General features: G+C 38.4%; 1 protein-coding gene across 6 annotated transcripts in view; it reads right to left on the bottom strand.

Annotated features, from left to right (window-relative positions):
- CADPS2 (calcium dependent secretion activator 2) overlaps positions 1-20,663 on the bottom strand; it is a 400,665-nt gene that overhangs the window by 67,669 nt on the left and 312,333 nt on the right. For 3 of the 6 annotated variants that reach the window (XM_058681318.1, XM_004592489.3, XM_012929064.3), the window contains exons 17-18: positions 20,503-20,606; positions 11,446-11,602 (exon numbers count right to left, since the gene is read on the bottom strand). In XM_058681318.1, coding sequence (XP_058537301.1) covers positions 11,446-11,602; positions 20,503-20,606 — 261 coding nt within the window. Of the gene's footprint in view, positions 1-11,445; positions 11,603-20,493; positions 20,607-20,663 lie in introns of all 6 variants that reach the window. The other 3 variants (XM_058681315.1, XM_058681314.1, XM_058681316.1) reach the window with 1 other exon arrangement.

Below are 20,663 nucleotides of genomic sequence, written 5' to 3'. Positions count from 1 at the left end.
GGCCCACATCAATATTTTTAATACCTTCAAATGTAGATTTATTATGCAAGAAAGAAACTTTGCAAATTACATCACATCTTGAAGCACTGTCTTTTCACAATTAGAAATCTGAAAAAGAACTCCGCAACAATATGAAATAGTCAAGCAGGTGAGCAAACATATTACAGTTAATGAATGAGAAAATGAGTGTTGTGAACATATTCAATGTGCCAAGTTTTCTACAGCTATACACAGGTTCTATGCTGTATCTTAACTTACATAACATATGGCAAACAGGACGCAATCTGAGACTCTCCAGCTTGCTCTAATTTCTGTTAATGCCAAGGTGAAAAAGCTTGTTTATGTAATTGTTACATCTACAAATGAACCATCTACCTCATCAAGTGGAACTCTATTTTATTATCGCTTAAGAGACTTGGTGTATTGTCATGAAGTACTGTCATAGATAGCTTTCAAAATAAAAAAAACAAAAGAATTACAGTCAATGTTAAGATTAAATGCTATATTTAAGATTAGGTAGCGGCTAAGTCAAATGTGTTTTTGGCAAAAGTTTTTTTTTTTCTTTGAAACATTTAATCCTGATAGAGAATTCATGACCTTGTTTACCAGACTTGTTTAGTATTCCATTCCCATGCTCAGAATAAATGGGTACTGTTTATCTGATGGCTACACTAGCAATATGGTTGTTGTATGACAGGCTTTTCTCTATGTTCAATAAGTAAACAGACTTGCATAATTTTATATCCTCCTCTCTTACGTTCCCTCTTCCTTTCTTCAACATAGATGGCTCTTGCAGCCATCTCTTATCTTGACTAAAACCCAATTTCTTAACTGATCTTTAGGCTCCTAATTTTCTCTTGGTCAATCATTCTCTCTAAAAATTTGAAACAGACAGGCTAATAGAACACAAATATTACTCCTAAAGACTGTATCATTTTGGTAGCATTAGGGTACAAAAGCTGCTCCAAGCTCCATATCACAATCTTTCTGGTTTATTGCCCTATTGCCTGTGGCACAGTCAGAATAATTTTTCACAACTCAGTTTACACACCTGAATTCTAAGAAATACTTCACTCTGCTGTCGTTTTGCACTTACTGATTTCCCATGTTCACTTTCTACTTCGTATAGGTTTCCAATGCATTTCTTGTTGCATAAGTGGTCTTCATACTTACTGACATCTCTGTCCCCTTAAAGATGGGGGCAGAGTCTTTGGTGGTGGAAGACACGTCTGTATTAGTACCTGGCAAGTTCGTTTTTTTTTTTTTTTAAGAGCAAGAGTTTAACTGTTACCTTGTTAATTAACAGTGTGTATGTACTAAGGCCTGAGAAGTCTTTATCTGTATATATTAAAAAAGATGTCAAAATACTTCTATGAGAAATCTACTTCTTAATTTTTGTCTTTAAAAAAACTGATTCTTAGGGGCATATCAAATACATGCTGATCATTACAAAATAATTCTCATTCCTTCTCGTGTTATGTGATATTAACACAGGGAGAACAGAGTCAGTGTCGTTCCTAGATGGAATTCTTAGCCTATGATGATACTCACCTTTCCTTTTCTCTATCCTCTTTCCTCTACCTTCCTTTTTCTTCTTTCTGAGAAATCCTACTTTCAGGAAATTTTGTTGGGAAATTCCTAACAGATTTTAAGATCTGGTCAAAAGTTTGCTCAAGTTTTTACCTGAGAGCTCTTTTTAAAAAATTTTTTTTAAATGTTTAACTATGGACACATTTTAACATTTCAAGCAACTAAAATTTTTTTCTTTAGTAAATGCAGAAAGGGGAAGGAAGTAAAAAGGAGAGAAAAACAAAGAGAAACATACAAGGGGCAAGAGAGAAAGGTAAGAGAATATTTGGTTTCAACAGGCAAGGCTACAAGAACCACTTCCTAACTGTGTGAGATCCAGTTTGTACTCCATTCTCTGCCAACACTGTTACCAGCTTCACTGTGTAACATGACACATCAGAATAAATTAAGAAGGATAGGGTATGATTTGGGGCTGTTGTCCATCCACATCAAACCTTTACACAGCACCTATCCCAACAGTTCACTGGAAGATGCAAGTTCTCAACATGGTCCCACGCAAGAGCACTTCCAAAAGTTTATGGGAGGGATGGGATGAAAAGAAGTCTGCAAAAATGGTTAGAATAATTTAAGTTGGGGACAGGCACCTATTTTACAGATAACAACAAATTTTCTCCCAAAGAGTCCAAGTTTGCAGATACAATGAGAAAATAATGAAGTATTAGTGACATTAAGCCCTGAAGTTCAATTAGAAATGGCAAGAAGAAAGCAAAAGGCTCAGATAAAAACTAAATTCAAGATGCAGAAGGGGCCAATTATTTTGAATTATCAATAGACAATAAATTAGCAAAATAGGCATAAGTCGACAAAAGTGTTAATCATAGGCTTTTAGTACAAATATATCAACAGAAAATTTAAGCCTTGATCCAATTAACAACACTTACAGAGACAATAATTCTTAGCTGACATGAAGAAAAAACAAATAGTGTTCATGTGTGTCTTGTTTCTGGTAAAAATATGCTAAATACTCCTGAGCCCAAAAATCCAATTTTACTCCAATCGCTTCCACTAGCATTAGAGAGTACCAGGAGGAATCATTTTTTGACAGTCTTTCTATCAATATTTCATTAAGGCATGGATCATCTATTGATGCCTAGGAAATTTTATAAGAAACCAATCTATGTGGTCTCAGAGACTTTTTCCTCAGCATGTTTATTACAAAGGAAAATACCCACTAACTTCAGAGTAGAGGCCTTTGGAAGATTCCACCTAAACCAAGTGACCAACGTCAATATGACAAAGTAATACGACACATTAATATCATGGCCTCATTAAACTAGTTCCTGAAAAGGACAGGTCACTTGTCACTTGTATGATATTCTTGCCCAAACCGGATAGCCCATATTATGAGCAAACATCAAACTCAAATTGAGAGTCTAAAAAACAGTTACCCTTTACTTTAAAAAAATAGCAAGGTTACAGAAGACTGAGGTATACTCAAGAAAAAGGAAGGGTGAACACTTGGGGAATCAATTGAACATGCGACTTGGGATTTCTTTTGCTCCAAAAGACATTACTGTGGCAACTGACAAAATATCAGTAAGATGCAGAGTTGAGAAAATAGAAAAGTATTGTAATTGGTTGTGCACAAATAATATTCATGTTCTTACAAACCACATGGTGAAGTGTTTAGAAGGAAGAAGTTACCACGGAAGGAACGATTTCTTCCTCCTAGAATTCTATCCTTTTAAGAAGGAAATGAGCTATCCACAATGAGCAAAAACAACACTACCAATCATAAAACCAATGAAGTTTATCATAAAACAAACACTATTCAAAACAATTCTAAAAATCATATCAATCCTATGCAAAGAAAGAGCAGTGCACAGTGATATAGGATTAACAAGTCGTTCTCCATTTTAACAAGTCCACATCATGAAGGACCCATTACAGGAAATTTCTATTTGGGCCTCACAAGAAAAGTCAGGAGAATGGCAGTACTAAAAGGCATGAAGCAAAGGAGGACACACACAACCAAAGAAGTATCTGAGATGTAGGAGTAGCACCTGACCACGAATCCGGTACAATAAACAGGCACTCCCTAAGTGTCTGTTTATTGAATACATTTCAAACAAATCTACTCCATCAAGGAAATTCTGAGAACATCTCATATTCAAGTTTAAGTAGAATGTGAAACATATTGGATTTTATGCTCTTTAACGAAAAACTCTGGTAATTTTGCACAGCATGCTAACATTTGATTTGTATCTTAACTAACCTAACAATTGCCTCTTCCCCCAGCCTTGCTCATCTGTTGGTAGTATTCATATATGTATACATATGTATCTAGACAGAGAAAGCAACAAGGGCATGAAAGCATGGGTATTGTAAGTTCTCATTTTTTCATGGTTGGAAGTCCAAATTCAAGTGTAAAATTAGAGTGAAAGCTTAAGGCACAGTGCATATAATTGAGTTATGCTTCTATAACCAATTGTATCCTTGCTAGCAGTGTTGAATACTGCTACATACTGTTTACATTCTCCACTAGATTTTATGCTTTTCCAGGGAAAGAAATGTTTCTTTTCATCCATGTATCTGCAAGGTGCAGGGGATCTGTAAACTGAAGGCAATTAGCACCTGTTTCCTGTGGGATTATTTTGTATACATGTTAACCAAGTCTTACAGGAAAGATAAACACAGAAGTCTTGTGGTCCAGCAGGCCTTGAGCTGTCTTTGATGAAGCTATTTAATTTTAAAGCTTAATGGGAGAGTCTTTAATTTGACTCCATCTAGACAGAGCCCTCAGGTCTTTGGGGTTATGTGTCATTCTATGTACTTGTCCCCATTCACAGGAACAGATGAGTAAGGCTATGGCATCATCCAGAGCCCTGAACCTTGGTCACCTGCAGTCCCTGATGTTCCGAATTTACAGACATTTCTGTCAATCTTCTGTGAAAGACACAGAGACATTTTTGAGCAGGCTCTCAGCCTTAAGGCAACTAAAGCCTGAGTAGACAGAAATAGGAAGTTAGAATTCAAAAAGTAATAGTTCATATGTAGTACATGCTAGAGCAGTATTGCGGAATTCAACTGAGGAGGACAAAAGTTAGTCAGTTGTGGCTTCTCTGTTGCTTTTATTATACTAGTCAGTGAAGCAAACTCTGACAATTCTGAATTCAACCCACCTAGGATTATAAACACATTTTCACACTTTGATGGTCATTTCATCATTTTTAAAAGTACATATCTATAAAACAAAGCTGGCACACGGACTTGCTGTAACCCAGAAGTTATATCCTTTCTTCATTGTTCCTACCATTGTATATATTGATATATTTATAAACACCGATTCATGAACTTCAGACGCATAGCTCATTTAAGCACGCAAGATAGAATACCACGCAGGTGTCAGTCCTCAGTATTTCAAAGCTCGAAGATTAACCTAATATACAATAGGTGACCTAACAGTTCTTCATTTGAAAGAAATCTGAAAAATAATCTCTGACATAGCCTAAGTGTGAGAGTAGCCCAGCGGGATTTCCACCTCTTCATTTCTTAATGAGTTTTTTGATAATGAGAGGTGACTTTGCCAGTCACTCTGGGTTCTATTATGGCTAATTTGACTCCACTTCACTCTCCTTGTTAATTATTAACACTAGCCTTTTTATCCTCATGAGACCACATTCCAATTTTTCCTTTTTCGATTTTTATGAGCCCATCTTTATGAAGGTGAAAGTCTTGGAGAACAGGTTTTCACTTAGCAAAGAGCCTGAACATTTATTATTCGCTTAGGCAGAGACGCTGTGACATTGATTATATAAGCACGGTGTTCTTGCGGATGGCTTTAATGTGCTAGCAATGTGAAAAGGCTGTTAATTAAAGAAGCAGCGCCGTGGTATTTTTCACTTGGGAATCAGTTCCCCATAGAATGGTCATTTGCCACTTGCTAGCATATCCACAGATTAAAAGGTGACTAGCTCCGAGGGTTTGCCTTTCAGCCGTGCTGAAAGGGATGATTTGTGCCATTTGCAGATGGCTTTCACTTGTCAACAGCAGTCACTTGCCCATATTGGTTAGGGACAGTCCTGTCATGGAAAACGCACTGCACACAAGAATAAAATCTGTGTGTGCCAGTGAGACCCTATCTTATGCTGTCATTCAACTATGGTGCTGTCTCATTCTGAAAATATTTATCATCCCTCAATTTTCATGCAACTCTCAAAAGTGTTTCCTTAGATACTATTTACACTGGTTGCCTATCAAATTCCTTCTTCCGTTAAGTGAACAGGGTGGACCGAACTGCACTGGAGAGGTAAGTGGGAACTTAACTCTTTGTTGGCCAAAAATAAAGGTGCCTCTGTTTGTTTTCCTCATCAGGATTGCTTTGGGAGCAGCTGGAACTCTTCCCTTGAGGAAAACCCCACTTCATCTCCAAGGTACACATGTAAAAGCTACACTTTCCCTTATCGTGACCAACTGCAAGGGAAGACAGATTCCCAGGACACAGGTTTTTGTTGTTGTTGTTTTTCATTCCCCCTTAAAGATGAAACCAAACTTGCTCTCTTGAGCTCCTTTCCATACTAATGAGTTCATTCCGTGGAAGTCTCCGCACAGATGTTTCCTATATTGATGCCAGGAAGACTGCTAACCTGATCTCATGTATGCCTCATTCAACTCTCTCTCTCTGCGCACTACTACTCAACACCCTTCTAAATATTTTCTGAGCTCTCAGACACTCAAATCTTCTACAAAGAGTTGGTGTAATTATCCACTGAGAACGCGTTTTTGTTTCAGTGGAACGAGGCTGAATTGGAGACCACATCATAAGGCTCCAACTGAGCAAGTGCTTGCCCTAGTTCTGTCCCCTTACCCTGGCTCAATGGCCCTGGTCTGTGTCTTCACTCTTAGCCTGTGCCACTGTCTTTCCTTGGGTCTCAATGCTCCCACATTGGCCTCATCAGCCCTACCCAGCCTCACTGTCTCTCAGGGAGTTAGCTTCCTCACACAGAAAATCAAGAGGTTTAAGATCCATTGAAACATAAACATTTATTTTTAAATATCAAGGCATAACATAACTGGTTAGAATGTTGGGATCAACTGAAAAAAGTCTGCCAAAAAGTTTTCTAGTCTCAAATGAAGTACTTTGTTGTTGCTATCTTCATTATTTGAGATATCTCAGTCATTTTCAATTTTGAATGAGCAGACATAATATCATCCATTATCTATCAGTAATAATGGGTAACCAATAATTTCAGTAATACTAAAATAGTCTAATTACTAGTTGTTAGTAATAAATCACAACTGTTTAAGATTTGCATTTAATCAGCAACATACCTGGTGTAACACACACACATGGGTTTATGTATGGGTGAGTCAGCACTGTTACTGAGAAAATTAGCTCCCTTTCTAAGACTGCACAGAGAGCTCTGTTCACTTCCTCTGGCTGAAGTGATAATTAATTGCAATTTGGACTACAGATCTAATTTTTTCAGTATGGTTAAAACTGTAATGCCACGGCTGTGATATAACAATCTCTTTTTCAAGGGAGGCTAAAAGAATAAGAGAAGTTCAATGCTTCCCTGTAGCTTTCCAAAAAGGATAATTTGGGGACTACTTCAGATGTAAACATTTGAAGTGAATTCAGTCACTCACCATCTGAATATTTAAGTAATGTAATAATACAAACACATCATTACTAACAAAACTGCTCATCATTAAAAATGAAAACAAAAGTAATAAAAATTGCGTTTTCCAGATACAGAGATATCACTCAGTGGTCTTAGTTCAGGAAAGTAACTTGAGGGTCTAAGAGGCCAGTCAGTGCATTCAGTCTCAGGTCCCAGGTCACCCTAGATCCCCACACCAAAAGAAAACCTTTGCACTGGGCAACTTTTCTATTTACCTCACTACATGGCAGAGCTGTTTTCCTCAGAAATAATTGATGTTTTCTAAGATCTGTTAATCCCTCTGAAATCAAAGCCAAGATTTAGATATCCCCTCCAAACTACCAATGCTGGAAAGAGATCAGTAAGAAATAATTCTCTGTTGACTGAATAGTGTATAAAAACAGTACAAAGTAATATGTATTTAATAACAGCAAATGCTGTAGAACTGTTATAGAAAATGAAATTTTTGTGAGTTAAATATTTATAAATATGACTGGAAACTAAATTTTTGTAGTTTTCAGTTTGGTATCTCATAAATTTACACATTTCAAGAACTCTTTCTAAAAGAAACCCTGGAACTTGGTCATCCATTAGAGACATAGTGTAGGTTCGCCAAGAAAATTTCTAAACATCTACAAAATACATTTTCTCCAAAAAATTAAATTTTGAACATCAGAGAAAATTCAACATTTTTACTAACTGCTTGACTACAACGATTAATGACACATTTTTAAATAAATCTCAACTTTAAGGATAATCACTTCCTGAGGTTTTCTATAAACAGAGAAAGCACTGTTGGAGAAAAAAATCCTAGAGTTGTTTTTCCTTAGTTAGGGATTTAATGCAAAATAAGTGTATTTATTGTTGATAGCAGGTTTACCGCTAGATATTTAATATTAAAACCCTGACTTCTAATTTCTTAGCAGGATATGATGATAGAATGGAAAAGGAGCTGTCATTCAGTCTTCTAGCTGGCAAAAGGGAATTAAATTGAAGTTTAAGAATTAAAGGAGTGAGCATGTGGCCCACCCGTGTAAGCTGTCACCTTGGAGCCTGCAGTTCTTATCAAAGTGTTTGGGTTTAGTCCCTCTCCTTCTGATCTAGCTGATGAGCATCCTGTTAGGCAGCAAGTCATGTCTCAAGCACTGGATCCCTAACAAGTGGGAGAGTAGGATTTAGTTTTGGACCCTGATTTTGACCTGGCCAATCCCCAAGAGCTTTGGGCTTTGGGGGAATGAATCAGTTCATGGCAGATCTCTTTGTCTCTTTCTTTCTCTATTTCTATCACTCTGCCTTTCAAATGAGTGCAAATTATCATAAGGTTAAAAATGGCTGATCATAATTTGAAACATGAATGAGCTACCTGTGGGTAAATGAGTATGTAATTGTCAGTGACTTCTGAGACCAGATATTGTGGTGAGTCTGAAGCAGGAATTGTAGCTTAGTTCTTTGGTTTAAAAAGGCATTTTTTTTGGGAAATGAAACAAAATTGAAGAGGAGACTCAATGAGGTAACTGAAAGAACTGAATTTTTTGCAGGCTAATCTACAATACTTATTTGGAAAAACTGTATGTGAATTATCATCTTATTTTTACCACTGACAATATTATTGTGTGCCATGATTCTCCTCCCTTTATATAAGAAGAACCTGAAACAGAGAGAGGTGAAGCCACCACCAAGGCCAACCAGGAAATGGCAGAGACATGATTCTGTCTAGCACCAAATTCCATGCTATTAATTACTATAATACAATGCCCTTCTTTCTAGAGTACAGGTTTTTGACTTGGTATCCCAAAACCCAAGATATCAATGGGATACACAATATTAAACATAATTTTATGTCTACATGAATATTTTCCCAGTATCATCACTCAAAGTGATAAAGTTAAGGAAGCATGGCACTACAGCAAAGAACTGAGCCTATATGTGTGTATATGTATAGATATCTATATCTATATATATAGAAACAAAGACAACTGCAAAATCAGGGATTTAAGTTTAAAACTACAAGGATGCAGTCATAGTTGTCTCTGGGAAAAGAGTAGCAAAGAAAAGTGGACTTCTGATATACGGAAAGTTCCACATATGTTGACAGTGTGACTGAGCACACTGGAAGATCAAGGAGGGAAGCCTTAGGCTACAGGGACACACAGGACAGTGTAAGGCACCTCTCCTTGAGATCTGGGTCACTGGGGTAACAAGCTGAGCACAGCCTCTTCTAGAACCAGACTCCACAGCAACACTGAGCAGTAAGATACGTCTGTTCACAGGTAGAAAGAAATGTGCTATGCATGAAAGCTGTATCATGGTGGGAAGAGTTGGATTTTCTGGGAATGATAGCATGGATAGGAAAACTCACAGTAGAAGATTTGAGCTGGTCACCAAGAATGAGTTAGAACCAAAGTAGGATGAGACAGAGTCTACCTTAGACTACCACTGCCAGAATTTTGTTGAATAGAAAAATAGTGCCCTAATGATTACTGCAAATGATTACTTCTAAATGAAGACAGTGGTAATCAAACTTGAAGCTAAGATAAACTAAAGCAATGACCATGGTACTGGCATTGTGGCTTGGGGGCTTAAGTCACTGCCTATGCCTACCTGTGCCTCACCGCAGTACTGATTCTAGTCCCGCTGGTCTACTTCCAATCCAGCTACCTGCTTATGTGCCTGGGAAACCAAAGATGACAGCCCAGATATTTGGGACCCCACACCAATGTATATTTAGATGCAATTCCAGGCTCTTGGACAAGACACAGTGATTACAGTCATTTGGGGGAATCAAACAATGGATGGAAGATCTTTTTTTCTATTTTTCTTTCCTCTCGATCTCTTTCTGTCTCTTATTATTTCACATCACCCTGCCATTCAAATAAATAAAATAAATCTTTAAAAGTTATCATATTTAAGGTCCAGGAATCTGTATGTTAAAGTTGTGATGAAGAATTCAGTTGTACTGGCTGCTAGAAGACTCTCTGCCCTTAATCTTATTGCAGAATTGTAACCATTCATATTGTACTGGGAAAAGTGCATCAGTAGAGAACATCTAAATTCTCTTCAATTTATACCAAGTGAGCAAGGCATGCCATGGAGCAACACTATACTATCATCTATAGTATATCTATAGAAATGAATCTACTCTCTAACCTACAAAATTACCGCATGCATTAGTAGAAGCTCTCACAAAGCATGATTTCTAAAATTACACCTTTTTTCCCCCAAAGATTTATTTATCTTCTGGAAAAGCAGATATATATCTAGAGAAGGAGAGACAGGGAAGATCTTCCATCCTCTAGTTCACTCCCACGTGGCTGAAATGACTAGAGTTAAGCCAATCCAAAGCCAGAATCCAGGAATGTTTGTGGGTCTCCCACATGGGTACAGGGTCCCAGGTATTCGGGCCATCTTTTATTGCTTTCTCATGCCACAGCAGCGAGCTGGATGGGAAGTGGAGCAGCCAGGACATGAACTGGCGCCCAGGTGGGATCCCAACACATGCAAGGCGAGGATTTAGCCATTAGACTATCGTGCTAGGCCCTAAAATTACATATTTCTGAATCATTTCTCAGAGAGGGAAACATTCTCCAAAACTTCACAAACGGCAGCCATTCTAGATGTTCTGGTTCACAATTTATAGTCAAAAGGTGATGGGCCCGGCGGCGTGGCCTAGCGGCCAAAGTCCTCGCCTTGAAAGCCCCGGGATCCCATATGGGCGCCGGTTCTAATCCCGGCAGCTCCACTTCCCATCCAGCTCCCTGCTTGTGGCCTGGAAAAGCAGTCGAGGACGGCCCAAAGCTTTGGGACCCTGCACCCGCGTGGGAGAGCCGGAAGAGGTTCCAGGTTCCCGGCTTCAGATTGGTGCATACTGGCCTGTTGCAGTTCACTTGGGGTGTGAAACATCGGATGGAAGATCTTCCTCTCTGTCTCTCCTCCTCTCTGTATACCCGGCTTTCCAATAATAATAAAATCTTTAAAAACAAAAAAAAAGGTGACCGTATCATTACTCCTCAATTGAGGCAAGAGTGTAGGAACAGGGGCACTTCAGAACTTAGAGCAAGCTTTGGAGTGTCGCTCACCTAGTGTCACTGGCCTATCTCCATGGTATAATCTGGGGACTGAGCAAATATCAATGGTATTCATAACAACTCTGGTCAGGCCAATGCTAGGATTCTATAAATGCACATTTCCATATACACAACACCCTCCCTCTCCCACCATTCCCCATGCCATTAAAGAAACTGCAAGTGCTCACTGTCATTTCTCAGGAAGTTATTAAGTAGCTGAAAAAGAGGAAAACTATCCCAGGAGTCTTGTGGTTGAGCCTCCAGTGCAGTATCCATATCCACTGTGAACAGAGCCCAAAATTTCTCTGCATGCTCAGCCAGCAAGTCGGGCCACCAGGCAAATGCCTATCAACAGATAAAGACATGAGGTGGAAATGGTTTACTTGTTAAAAACAGAATTACATCAGTTCAAAATATTGTGCAATGTCTTAGTTTCATAAACTATGACAAATAAAATATAATATTTTTTAAATGTGGGAAGAAATTGTAAAGAGATACAACCTCATCTTTATATGAACACAATTTGTATTGATAAATACCAATCTACCAATTCTAAAATGATAGTATTAAGCTATTTTTTTCCTATTCAAATTGGTGCTTTCAAAATTTTTGCCACCCCCCCCTCGCCGTGACAGTGTGACAAATATGTGCACATGAAAATCTTTGAATACTATGCTGATTATTTTTAGGTTAAATTACAAAATCTGCTGGATTAAGGACTATATATTTGAGAGACTTTAGATAGTACAAATTGTTTTTTAGCAGCCAGCTGTTATTTTAAAACAAATTGGATAAAATGTTATTCAGCTCAAAACCTTGTTTCAGCTTCCCCATTCACTGTCAGTAAAATTCAAAGCCCCTAAACGACTTACAAAGACTTGTATGTTCTCTCTACTCCTTAGTCTAAAATATGCTTTCAGAGTGGGAATTCTGGAGCCCCTCAATGTGAACTTCAAAAAGTACATGAAAAATTGAAATACTATACTTTCATTGTTTCAAAATTTTTTTGAAATCTAGAGGAGAGTATTCTGGTGCAATGCGGCCGCCTCCAACACCAACATCCCGTGTGGGCACCAGTTTAAGTCTCTGCTGATCTTCTTGCAGTACAGCTCCCTGCTAATGAGCCTAAAGAGCAGCAGAGGATGACCCAAAGTCTGGTGCGTTTACGCAAAAAACCTAAATCACACAATGAGAAACCCAATGCTAAAATTACAGGACCACATCACTACTGAATGTAAATGGCTTAAACTTATCAATTAAAAGACAGACTGGCAGACACAAATTAATAAATGTGATACACTACATTAACAAATTGAAGAATAAGAATCATATTATCTCAATAGTTGCAGAGAAAACATTTGATAAAAGTCAATGCTACTTCATGCTAAAAACTCCAAGCAAGATGCCATAGAAGGAACATTCTACAACACAATCAAAGAAACATATGAAAACCCAATGCCAACATCATACTGAATGGGAAAATACTGGAAGCTTTTTCACTAAGATCTGAAACTAGACAAGGATGTCCACTTTCACCACTGCTACATATAAGCAACTCCATAGCTGAGACAGATTCGTAAATATAGTTCTCTTTAAAACAGCAGACAAGATTCTTGGAAGACCTAAGCAAAGATACAGAAGACTGCTATGAGAAAATTTATAAATTATTATGAAAAGAAATAGAAAAGACATTAAAAGATGGAGAAATTTACTATGTTACTGAATCAATAGAATCAACATTAACAAAATATCCATATTATTGAAAATAATATGCAGATTCAACATGATGCTAATCTAAACCCCAACAACATTCTTAGAAATGCAAAAGATGACACAGAAATTCATCTGGAAAAAACATGAGATCATGATTAGCCAAAGCTATCTGAAGAATAAAACTAGAGCTGGAAGAATCATAATTTCAGACCTCAAGACATACTACAGGGCAGTGGCAAAAACAAAACAAAACAAACAAACCAGAAAACCAAAAACAGTCAGGTACTAGTACATAAGATCAATGGAACAGAATAGAAACCCCAGAAGCAAGCCCATACATGTACAACCAATTCATCATCAACAAGAGAACTAAAAATAACCCAGAGAAAAAGTGTGGTCTCTGCAACAAATGCTGTTGGGACAATTGAATAGCAACCTGCAGAAGTAAGATGCAAGACCCCGAACTCTCACCTTATATAAAAACCAGCTCCAAATGGATCAAGGATCTAAATATGCATCCAGAAACCATCAAACTGTTAAAGGAAAATACGAAGTACTCTACAAGATACAGGTATATTAAAAGACTTCTTAGGAAGATCACCAGAAACACAGGCAGTCGAAACCAAAATAAACAAATGGGACTACATCAAACTAAAAAGCTTCTATACAGCAAAGGAAATGATCAACGGAATGAAGAAGCAACCAATGCAATGGGAGAAAATCTTCACACCTACACAACCAATACGGGGCTAATATCCAGGATTTACAAACAGCTTCAGGAAATCAGCAACAGCAAAACAAACCTGTGAAGAAATGGCAAAGGAAATGAGCAGACATCTTTCAAAAGAACAAATTCAAAACGCTAACGGACACATGGGAAAAAGCTCAGGCTCCCTAGCTATTAGGGAAATACAAATAAAAACCACACTGAGGCTCCACCTGACTCTAGTGAGGCTGGCCTGCCTATAATTGGAACTCTACTACCAACACCTGCTGGCATAGATGTGAGGAGAAAGGCACCCTTCTTCACTGCTGGTGGGAATGTAGGCTAGTGCAGTCACTGTGAAAGTCAGTATGGAGAGTGCCAAGATAACTGAAAATTGATCTACCATGTGACCCAGCTATCCCACTCCTGAGAATATATCAAGGAAGTAAAATCTGCATATGAGTAACCTGCAATCCTATATTCATAGCAGCATAATCTACAATAACAAAAACATGGAAACAACCCATATGCCCATTGAAAGAGGAATGGATAAAAAAATCTGTGGTATACCTACTCCGTGGAATACTACTTAGCCATTAAAAAGAAGGAAATTTTATTATTTGCAACGAAGCAGTACAAACTAGAGATCATTATGCTCGGTGAATTAAGCTGATCCTAAAAGGAGAAATATCATATGTTCTCTGGGATATAAATCAACCGTCATGAAAAATACAAACCAAATATATATAAAAATTATATATGCACATATATTCTCACATATGAACTATATAATGGAGACTAGCCTACCAGGAAAAGGAAGATACACTGCAGTATGCATTTTCATTCCTGAATGAAAGACGACCCTCCATCCCCACAGTGAAACTGTTAAATAAATGTTGGTAATTATTGAATACTAGACTTTCACCAATTGTTAATACTATAATGCCAGCATATACTTAAATAACAAAACACTGGGCTTGTGACTGTTGCTGATGGACTAATAACATGAGGGAAAACTCTGCAAGAGGACTGTACAGTGGAATAATCATATGTGTCTAAGAAACCTTATCATGAAACATTTTAAAGAAATAATTTAAAAAGAATGGGAAAATATGCATAACTAGTCTCAGAGTTAGGGTCATTTAATGGCTGGAGCCAATCAAAGTTGACTCAATTTGTTGGCTAAGTACACTATAATGGAGGTATGTCATGATATAAAATCTTACACGATATCATTACATATATCTTGTTCTTATCTTTTGAATTGTAGTGGTGACAAAATCAGAAGAACCTAAGGTTCCTCACTTGTAGTCGAGTACTTTAGAAACCCCAGCCTAAGTGCGATATTGTAGAGAGAGATCTTTTCAAAATCTTACTTCTGGTTCAAAATCAATGCCCTTGTGAGAGGTTAAAATTGCAAACAACTAAAAACAAATCAAATCAGCTTAGTTAGCCAAAAATTGCTTCAAGACTCAGAGAACTTCTCACTGTTGTATTTAAATTTAAGTTAGAAGTGAGAGCCAGGGTAGGAACTGAAATAACACAGGATGTATCTTTAAAAATCCCCATTGCTTCAGTTTGGTAAGACAGGCCATTAGCCAAAAAATTCCCTTATGTTTTACAGAAGTATATATTCATATTTTGGATTGTATGCCTGATAAATGTAAAGCAATTTCTGTCCAATGCCTGTTCTAAAGACTAGAGAAAGCTTTAATCTGTCACTGTGTTTGAAAATGAAACCTGCTCCTCCTTTATGTTGCCATCCCACTGGAAAGTAGCCACTCCAGCCTAAGCTGGTGGTCATGTCATTTTCTCTCCAGGGTACCACTCATGAATGGTGGCTAGACTGCAACAGCATCATAGTTTCCATTAGGGAGAAGAAAGCTCTTGTAGAAACCCATCCAGTCACAGGGCACCTAGTAAAAGTTTGGATTGTCTGGATTTCAGTTAGAGTCGTGCTGATGCTGTTTTACTATTGTAAAAGAGATGGCAGAGGCAGAAAGTGACATTTGCTTTGCTGATGTGGGACGTATGAAACAGAACTCGACTGTAAATTCTTTCACAATTGCATTTCTTTTCAAACATCTCACCATAAATAAATGTAAACACCAAAAATAATGTACAGGGCAGCTGACAATACTTTGAAACCCTGGTTTGTTCCTGGAATGCATCCTGAACATGGAAGCCGAGCCCTGAGCTTTGGAGCTCAGGGTGAGAACGCATGATCATGGGCACATCTGGTCCCTGTGTGGCTCTCTTATCTTCTGCAAACTGCCAGCAACAAACACTTGTTCTCACCTCCCTCAGCGACACTCTGAAAATCAAATGTCCATGAAAATTTCTTGTGGAACAAATGCAATAAACAAATACTATTGCAAGTAATTACAAAAATGTGTTGAAATCTACACAGATGTTATAATGCCAGCTTAGATGTACTAATAATGTTGTATGACATTAATTAAATGTTTTCTCTGTGTCAAGCATTGTTCTATAAGTCTTACAGACACTATCCTATTCAATTTCCCAAACAATCCTTTCAGGTAGATGGTATAATTATTCTCATTTCGTATGTTAGCAAACAGAGATTAAATATCTTGCTTAAAGACAAACAGTTGTTGGGTAATGCAGTAATAATTCGAGTCAGGTCAGTTGGAGTTTAGAAATTAGGATCTTACATAGCCAGCCTCTTCTAGATAACTGTATAGTGAATGCTGTCTGCCTGCAAATCCATCCATTCCTGAGCCCATCCTTCTTTCCTTCCTTCCTTCCTCTCTCCCTTCCTTTTTTTCTTCCTTCCTTCCTTTTTCTTTCTCACCCTCTTTCCCTCCCTTCCTCTTTGTCTTCACATCCTGGTTCCACCGCCAGCGCAGCCTGACTGACACAGCTAAATGCTGGAAAAATCAGCCATCTGCAGTGAAATGACACTCTTGACACTGCAAATATCAAATCCCAGCCCCCATACCTCCTTGCCTAAAGGGTCCCCAAAATCATGGCTGATGTTACATTTAAAATACATTAGAGAACTTAACTCAAGACTTGGCTGATAAGTGATGTAGTAATGACTTGAGCTGTGCTCTTAGCATTTCTCCCCCCCTTCCAGTACTGATACTTTCTGTGTTCCATCCTCCCTTGGGCTGAGTCTTGGGATGGACCAGAGGACAAGCAAAGAAAGAGAGCAAAGTGGACGGGCACATCACAATCACTCTCCCCTCAGCTGCATCCCTGCTCTCATGCTTCTGTCAATCCCATGGTCCGAAAGAGGACGACTGCTCCAGCCATTCTACTCCAATAGCAAAGCTATGTAGCTGATCAGAAGTTGCTAGGTCTGGAATCTGGTCTGAGTCTTCCTTCAGTAACTCACTAAGTGTGTACCTAAACTTTGTTGCTCAATCTTTATAAGCAATGAGATGGTGAGAGTGTGTGTGTATGTGTGTGTGTGTGTGAAAAGCAAAATTAGGAATGGAGAGCTGGTGGGTCAGTTTGCTTAACGTTTTGGGTAAAGGGGGTGGGTATCGTGGTTGAAACAGTTAAGCTGTAACTGCAGACCTGGGCATCCTATATCACACGGCTCATTTGAGTTCTCAAATGTCCTATTTCTGATCCAGCTTCTGGCCAATGTGCCTGGGATACAGCAGATGATGGGCCAAGTACCGAGGCTCCTGCCACCCACGTGGGAGACTTGGACCAAGTTCCAGTTCCTGACTTATCTGGCCCAGCCCTAGCAGTTGCAGCAATTTGGGTAGCAAGCCAGTGAATGCATAGAAAGATAGATCCTTTTTTCTCTGTGTGTCACTATGCCTTGTAAGTGAATGAAAATAAGTAAGTAAACATTAAAGAAAAACATTTCTGGTCAAACATAATCTGGTCCCTGAAATGTGGAGACAGCCTTAAAGATTCTGCAGGAACGAAGTTAAACTCTCTAAGGGGAAAGCAGGGATTCTGAAGAAAAGCCTGAGAGGAGAGGTCGAGAGGCCTTCAGGGAGAAGGGAGGGCTCCCCTGTCAGTAAGTGACTGTCAAAGATCTGAAGGACATACAACCCGCTTTCCAGAGAAATTGCTGAAGGACAGAAACAACCTCTTAGCCCTGGAAAGTAAACTGCCACTGCGGGGAGAAGCAGAATGAAGATAAAAGGAGCTGACACCTGAGCCACTTGAAGGTCCTTCCGAGGCAGACACATTAACCTCTACCAGGGGAGCCAGGCTTGGTGCTCTTTCAGCAAGTAAAGGAACTCCAGCCTGAACATCCAGCAAAATAAATATCAGTGTTGAGTGCAGTCCACCAATTCACTCTGGACTCAGACTAATTCACTCTCCAACATGGTTCAGAGAAAATGTTAGATCTGGCTTTTATATAAAGCTAAAATAATGGAAGCCACAAACCAATTCAAACTATTAAATGTCCTTAGTCACTGGTTTCACTGACAGGATTGGTGGTAATTATGTATGCAGTTATCAGCAAGACACATTCATTTATACACAGCAACAAGTCTATCCAATCAGGAATGGACAGTCTGTAAGTCCAAGGAGAGGAATGTATTGGTTTTAACATGACCATAATCAGAGTGGACTTTATCTGAAATTCACATGAGTCACTAGGAAAATAGGAGAGGGGCTGGCACTGTGGTGTAGCTAGTTAAGCTGCCCCCTGCAGTACCACCCCATGTAGGTACTGGTTTGAGTCCTCGGTGCTCCATCTCCAATCCAGCTCCCTGCTCATGATCTGGAAAAATGGCAAATGATGGCTTAAGTGCTTGGCCTCCAGTACCCATGTGAGAAACCCGGAGGAAGCTCTTGACACCTGGCTTTGACCTGGTCCAGCCTTTTGGGTAATAGACCACCATGATGGAGGACCTGTCTTTCTCATTCTTTAATTTTTCCTTTAAATAAATAAAAGGTTTTTTTTTTTAAAGAAAAATAGGAGAAACAATTTTACTTACCTCTCTTCCCTGAAAGATTCCAAGAATTTGGAAGCATTGTGAAATAGAAAAATATCATAGTGTTACAAAGCATTTTAAAAAGAGGCCATCATACTCGTCCTCAATTCTGCATAGAGTGATATTTATGCATTATAATTATCTTTTATTAAAAACAACTACATGTTTGAGAGTTATAAAATAAATAATATTTACATACAGCCATTATAGTATATATTATACTTTAACAAGCACCTTAGTGATTTTTGGCATTTTTAGTATCACACATTTCATTTTTAGGTTCTTTATAAGGTATGAGGATATTAAATATATCTATTTTTCTGAAATATATACCACAAGTGAAAATCCAAACAGAAATTCTTTTTTTAATCATTAAAGGGCCTAATCCTCTGATGATAATGCCTTTTAAAAACAAAGACAAAACATGCATACATTTTATCATCTAATCATTTTCATTGTAACATAGCAGTGGTACCAACCTAGAAAAGAACCTCCAGGGAATTCATTTTGAATTATTGAAGCAGCTGTTTCTTCAGTTTAAAATAAAATATCCATAACAAGTTCACACATGACAGATGCAAGCTAAAAACTAGACTCCACGGTGTGAGCGTCAAGCAGATGTTTTGAACGACCATCCTTATAACCACATACAATAAATTCTAGTTACCTGTAGGAAGGTCTCATGAATATTCTTTTCTAAGAATTTGCCTAAAATGCACTTCCTGTAGCTTCTTACATTTTTGAGAACAAGGCTTCATTAAATACAAATATTCTGTAAATTTATATGTAATTGGCTTATTTCCGTGAGCTTCCTCAAGAATAATGGTACTGCTAGGACACTAAAATGTATGATATTCACATAGTTTCACACATTTCTCCCACCCTACCCAACAGAAAATTCTTCTGTTATTGTAAATAATCTCATGACTGCTTCAATGAGTGAAATATTTAAGTTTTAGAATAAGAAGTTTACTTGCTGAAAATATTCTGTCATCAGAATTTTAAAAATGATAATGCAAGCTTAAATGTTTGGTGTGAAGACTGGAAAACTAGTGTCACAGTCATACAATGATGGATGCCTTCTATTCAATGTTATCTTAAAGCTTAGTATAAATTTCCCTTGTAAATGTTAATTTACATTCCTAACCTAAAGCATTCATGGCATGGGAAAAATAAGTGATCTGGCATCACAAAATGCCTCCGTGTTCCTGCTTTCCATTGGATCCACTGTATATCCTGGGACAAATTTCAGAAGCTTGCTTATGTCACTGTCAAGAATAAACACGAGGGCCCAGCGGCGTGGCCTAGCGGCTAAAGTCCTTGCCTTGAAAGCCTTGGGATCCCATATGGGCGCCGGTTCTAATCCCGGCAGCTCCACTTCCCATCCAGCTCCCTGCTTGTGGCCTGGGAAAGCAGTTGAGAACGGCCCAATGCATTGGGACACTGCACCCGCGTGGGAGAGCCAGAAGAGGTTCCTGGTTCCCGGCTTCGGATCGGCGCGTATCGGCCCGTTGCGGCTCACTTGGGGAGTGAATCATCGGACGGAAGATCTTCCTCTCTGTCTCTCCTCCTCTCTGTATATCTGGCTGTAATAAAATGAATAAATCTTAAAAAAAAAGAATAAACACGAAACTATATACATGTATAGCTGCTTTGTAACATGAGGGGGATTTGAAAAAGTTCACGGAGGATTACCTTATCTCTTTCCATGAATCTGTGAAGCCTTCTTTGAATGGGAGCTATACTTCAAGGACATTCACATAGGATCTCCGTTTTCCACAGGTGAATGTCCAAATTATGTCAAGACTCTCTCCAGATCAACTCACTAGAGTTGCTCTGCTTTGGCAAAGGATTGTGTAGGACTTCCTAACACAGCTAACAACAGTCATTACCTCTGCGTGGTGCTCTTCATTCTGCTGCAGGACTTCTATACAGAGCTCTGCTAGGTGGAGAACCTCTTCCAGCTTTCTCGCAGGAGTTGCCTGATTCATGGTCTCTATATTAGAGAGAAAATAATCATGTTACCTTGAATATTCTAAAATGTAATGATGAG

This window comes from Ochotona princeps, chromosome 25, assembly GCF_030435755.1.
Source record: "Ochotona princeps isolate mOchPri1 chromosome 25, mOchPri1.hap1, whole genome shotgun sequence".
Classification (NCBI taxonomy): domain Eukaryota; kingdom Metazoa; phylum Chordata; class Mammalia; order Lagomorpha; family Ochotonidae; genus Ochotona; species Ochotona princeps.
The sequence above is the reverse complement of the archived record's forward strand: the minus strand, read 5'-3'. Positions and strand labels throughout refer to the sequence as shown.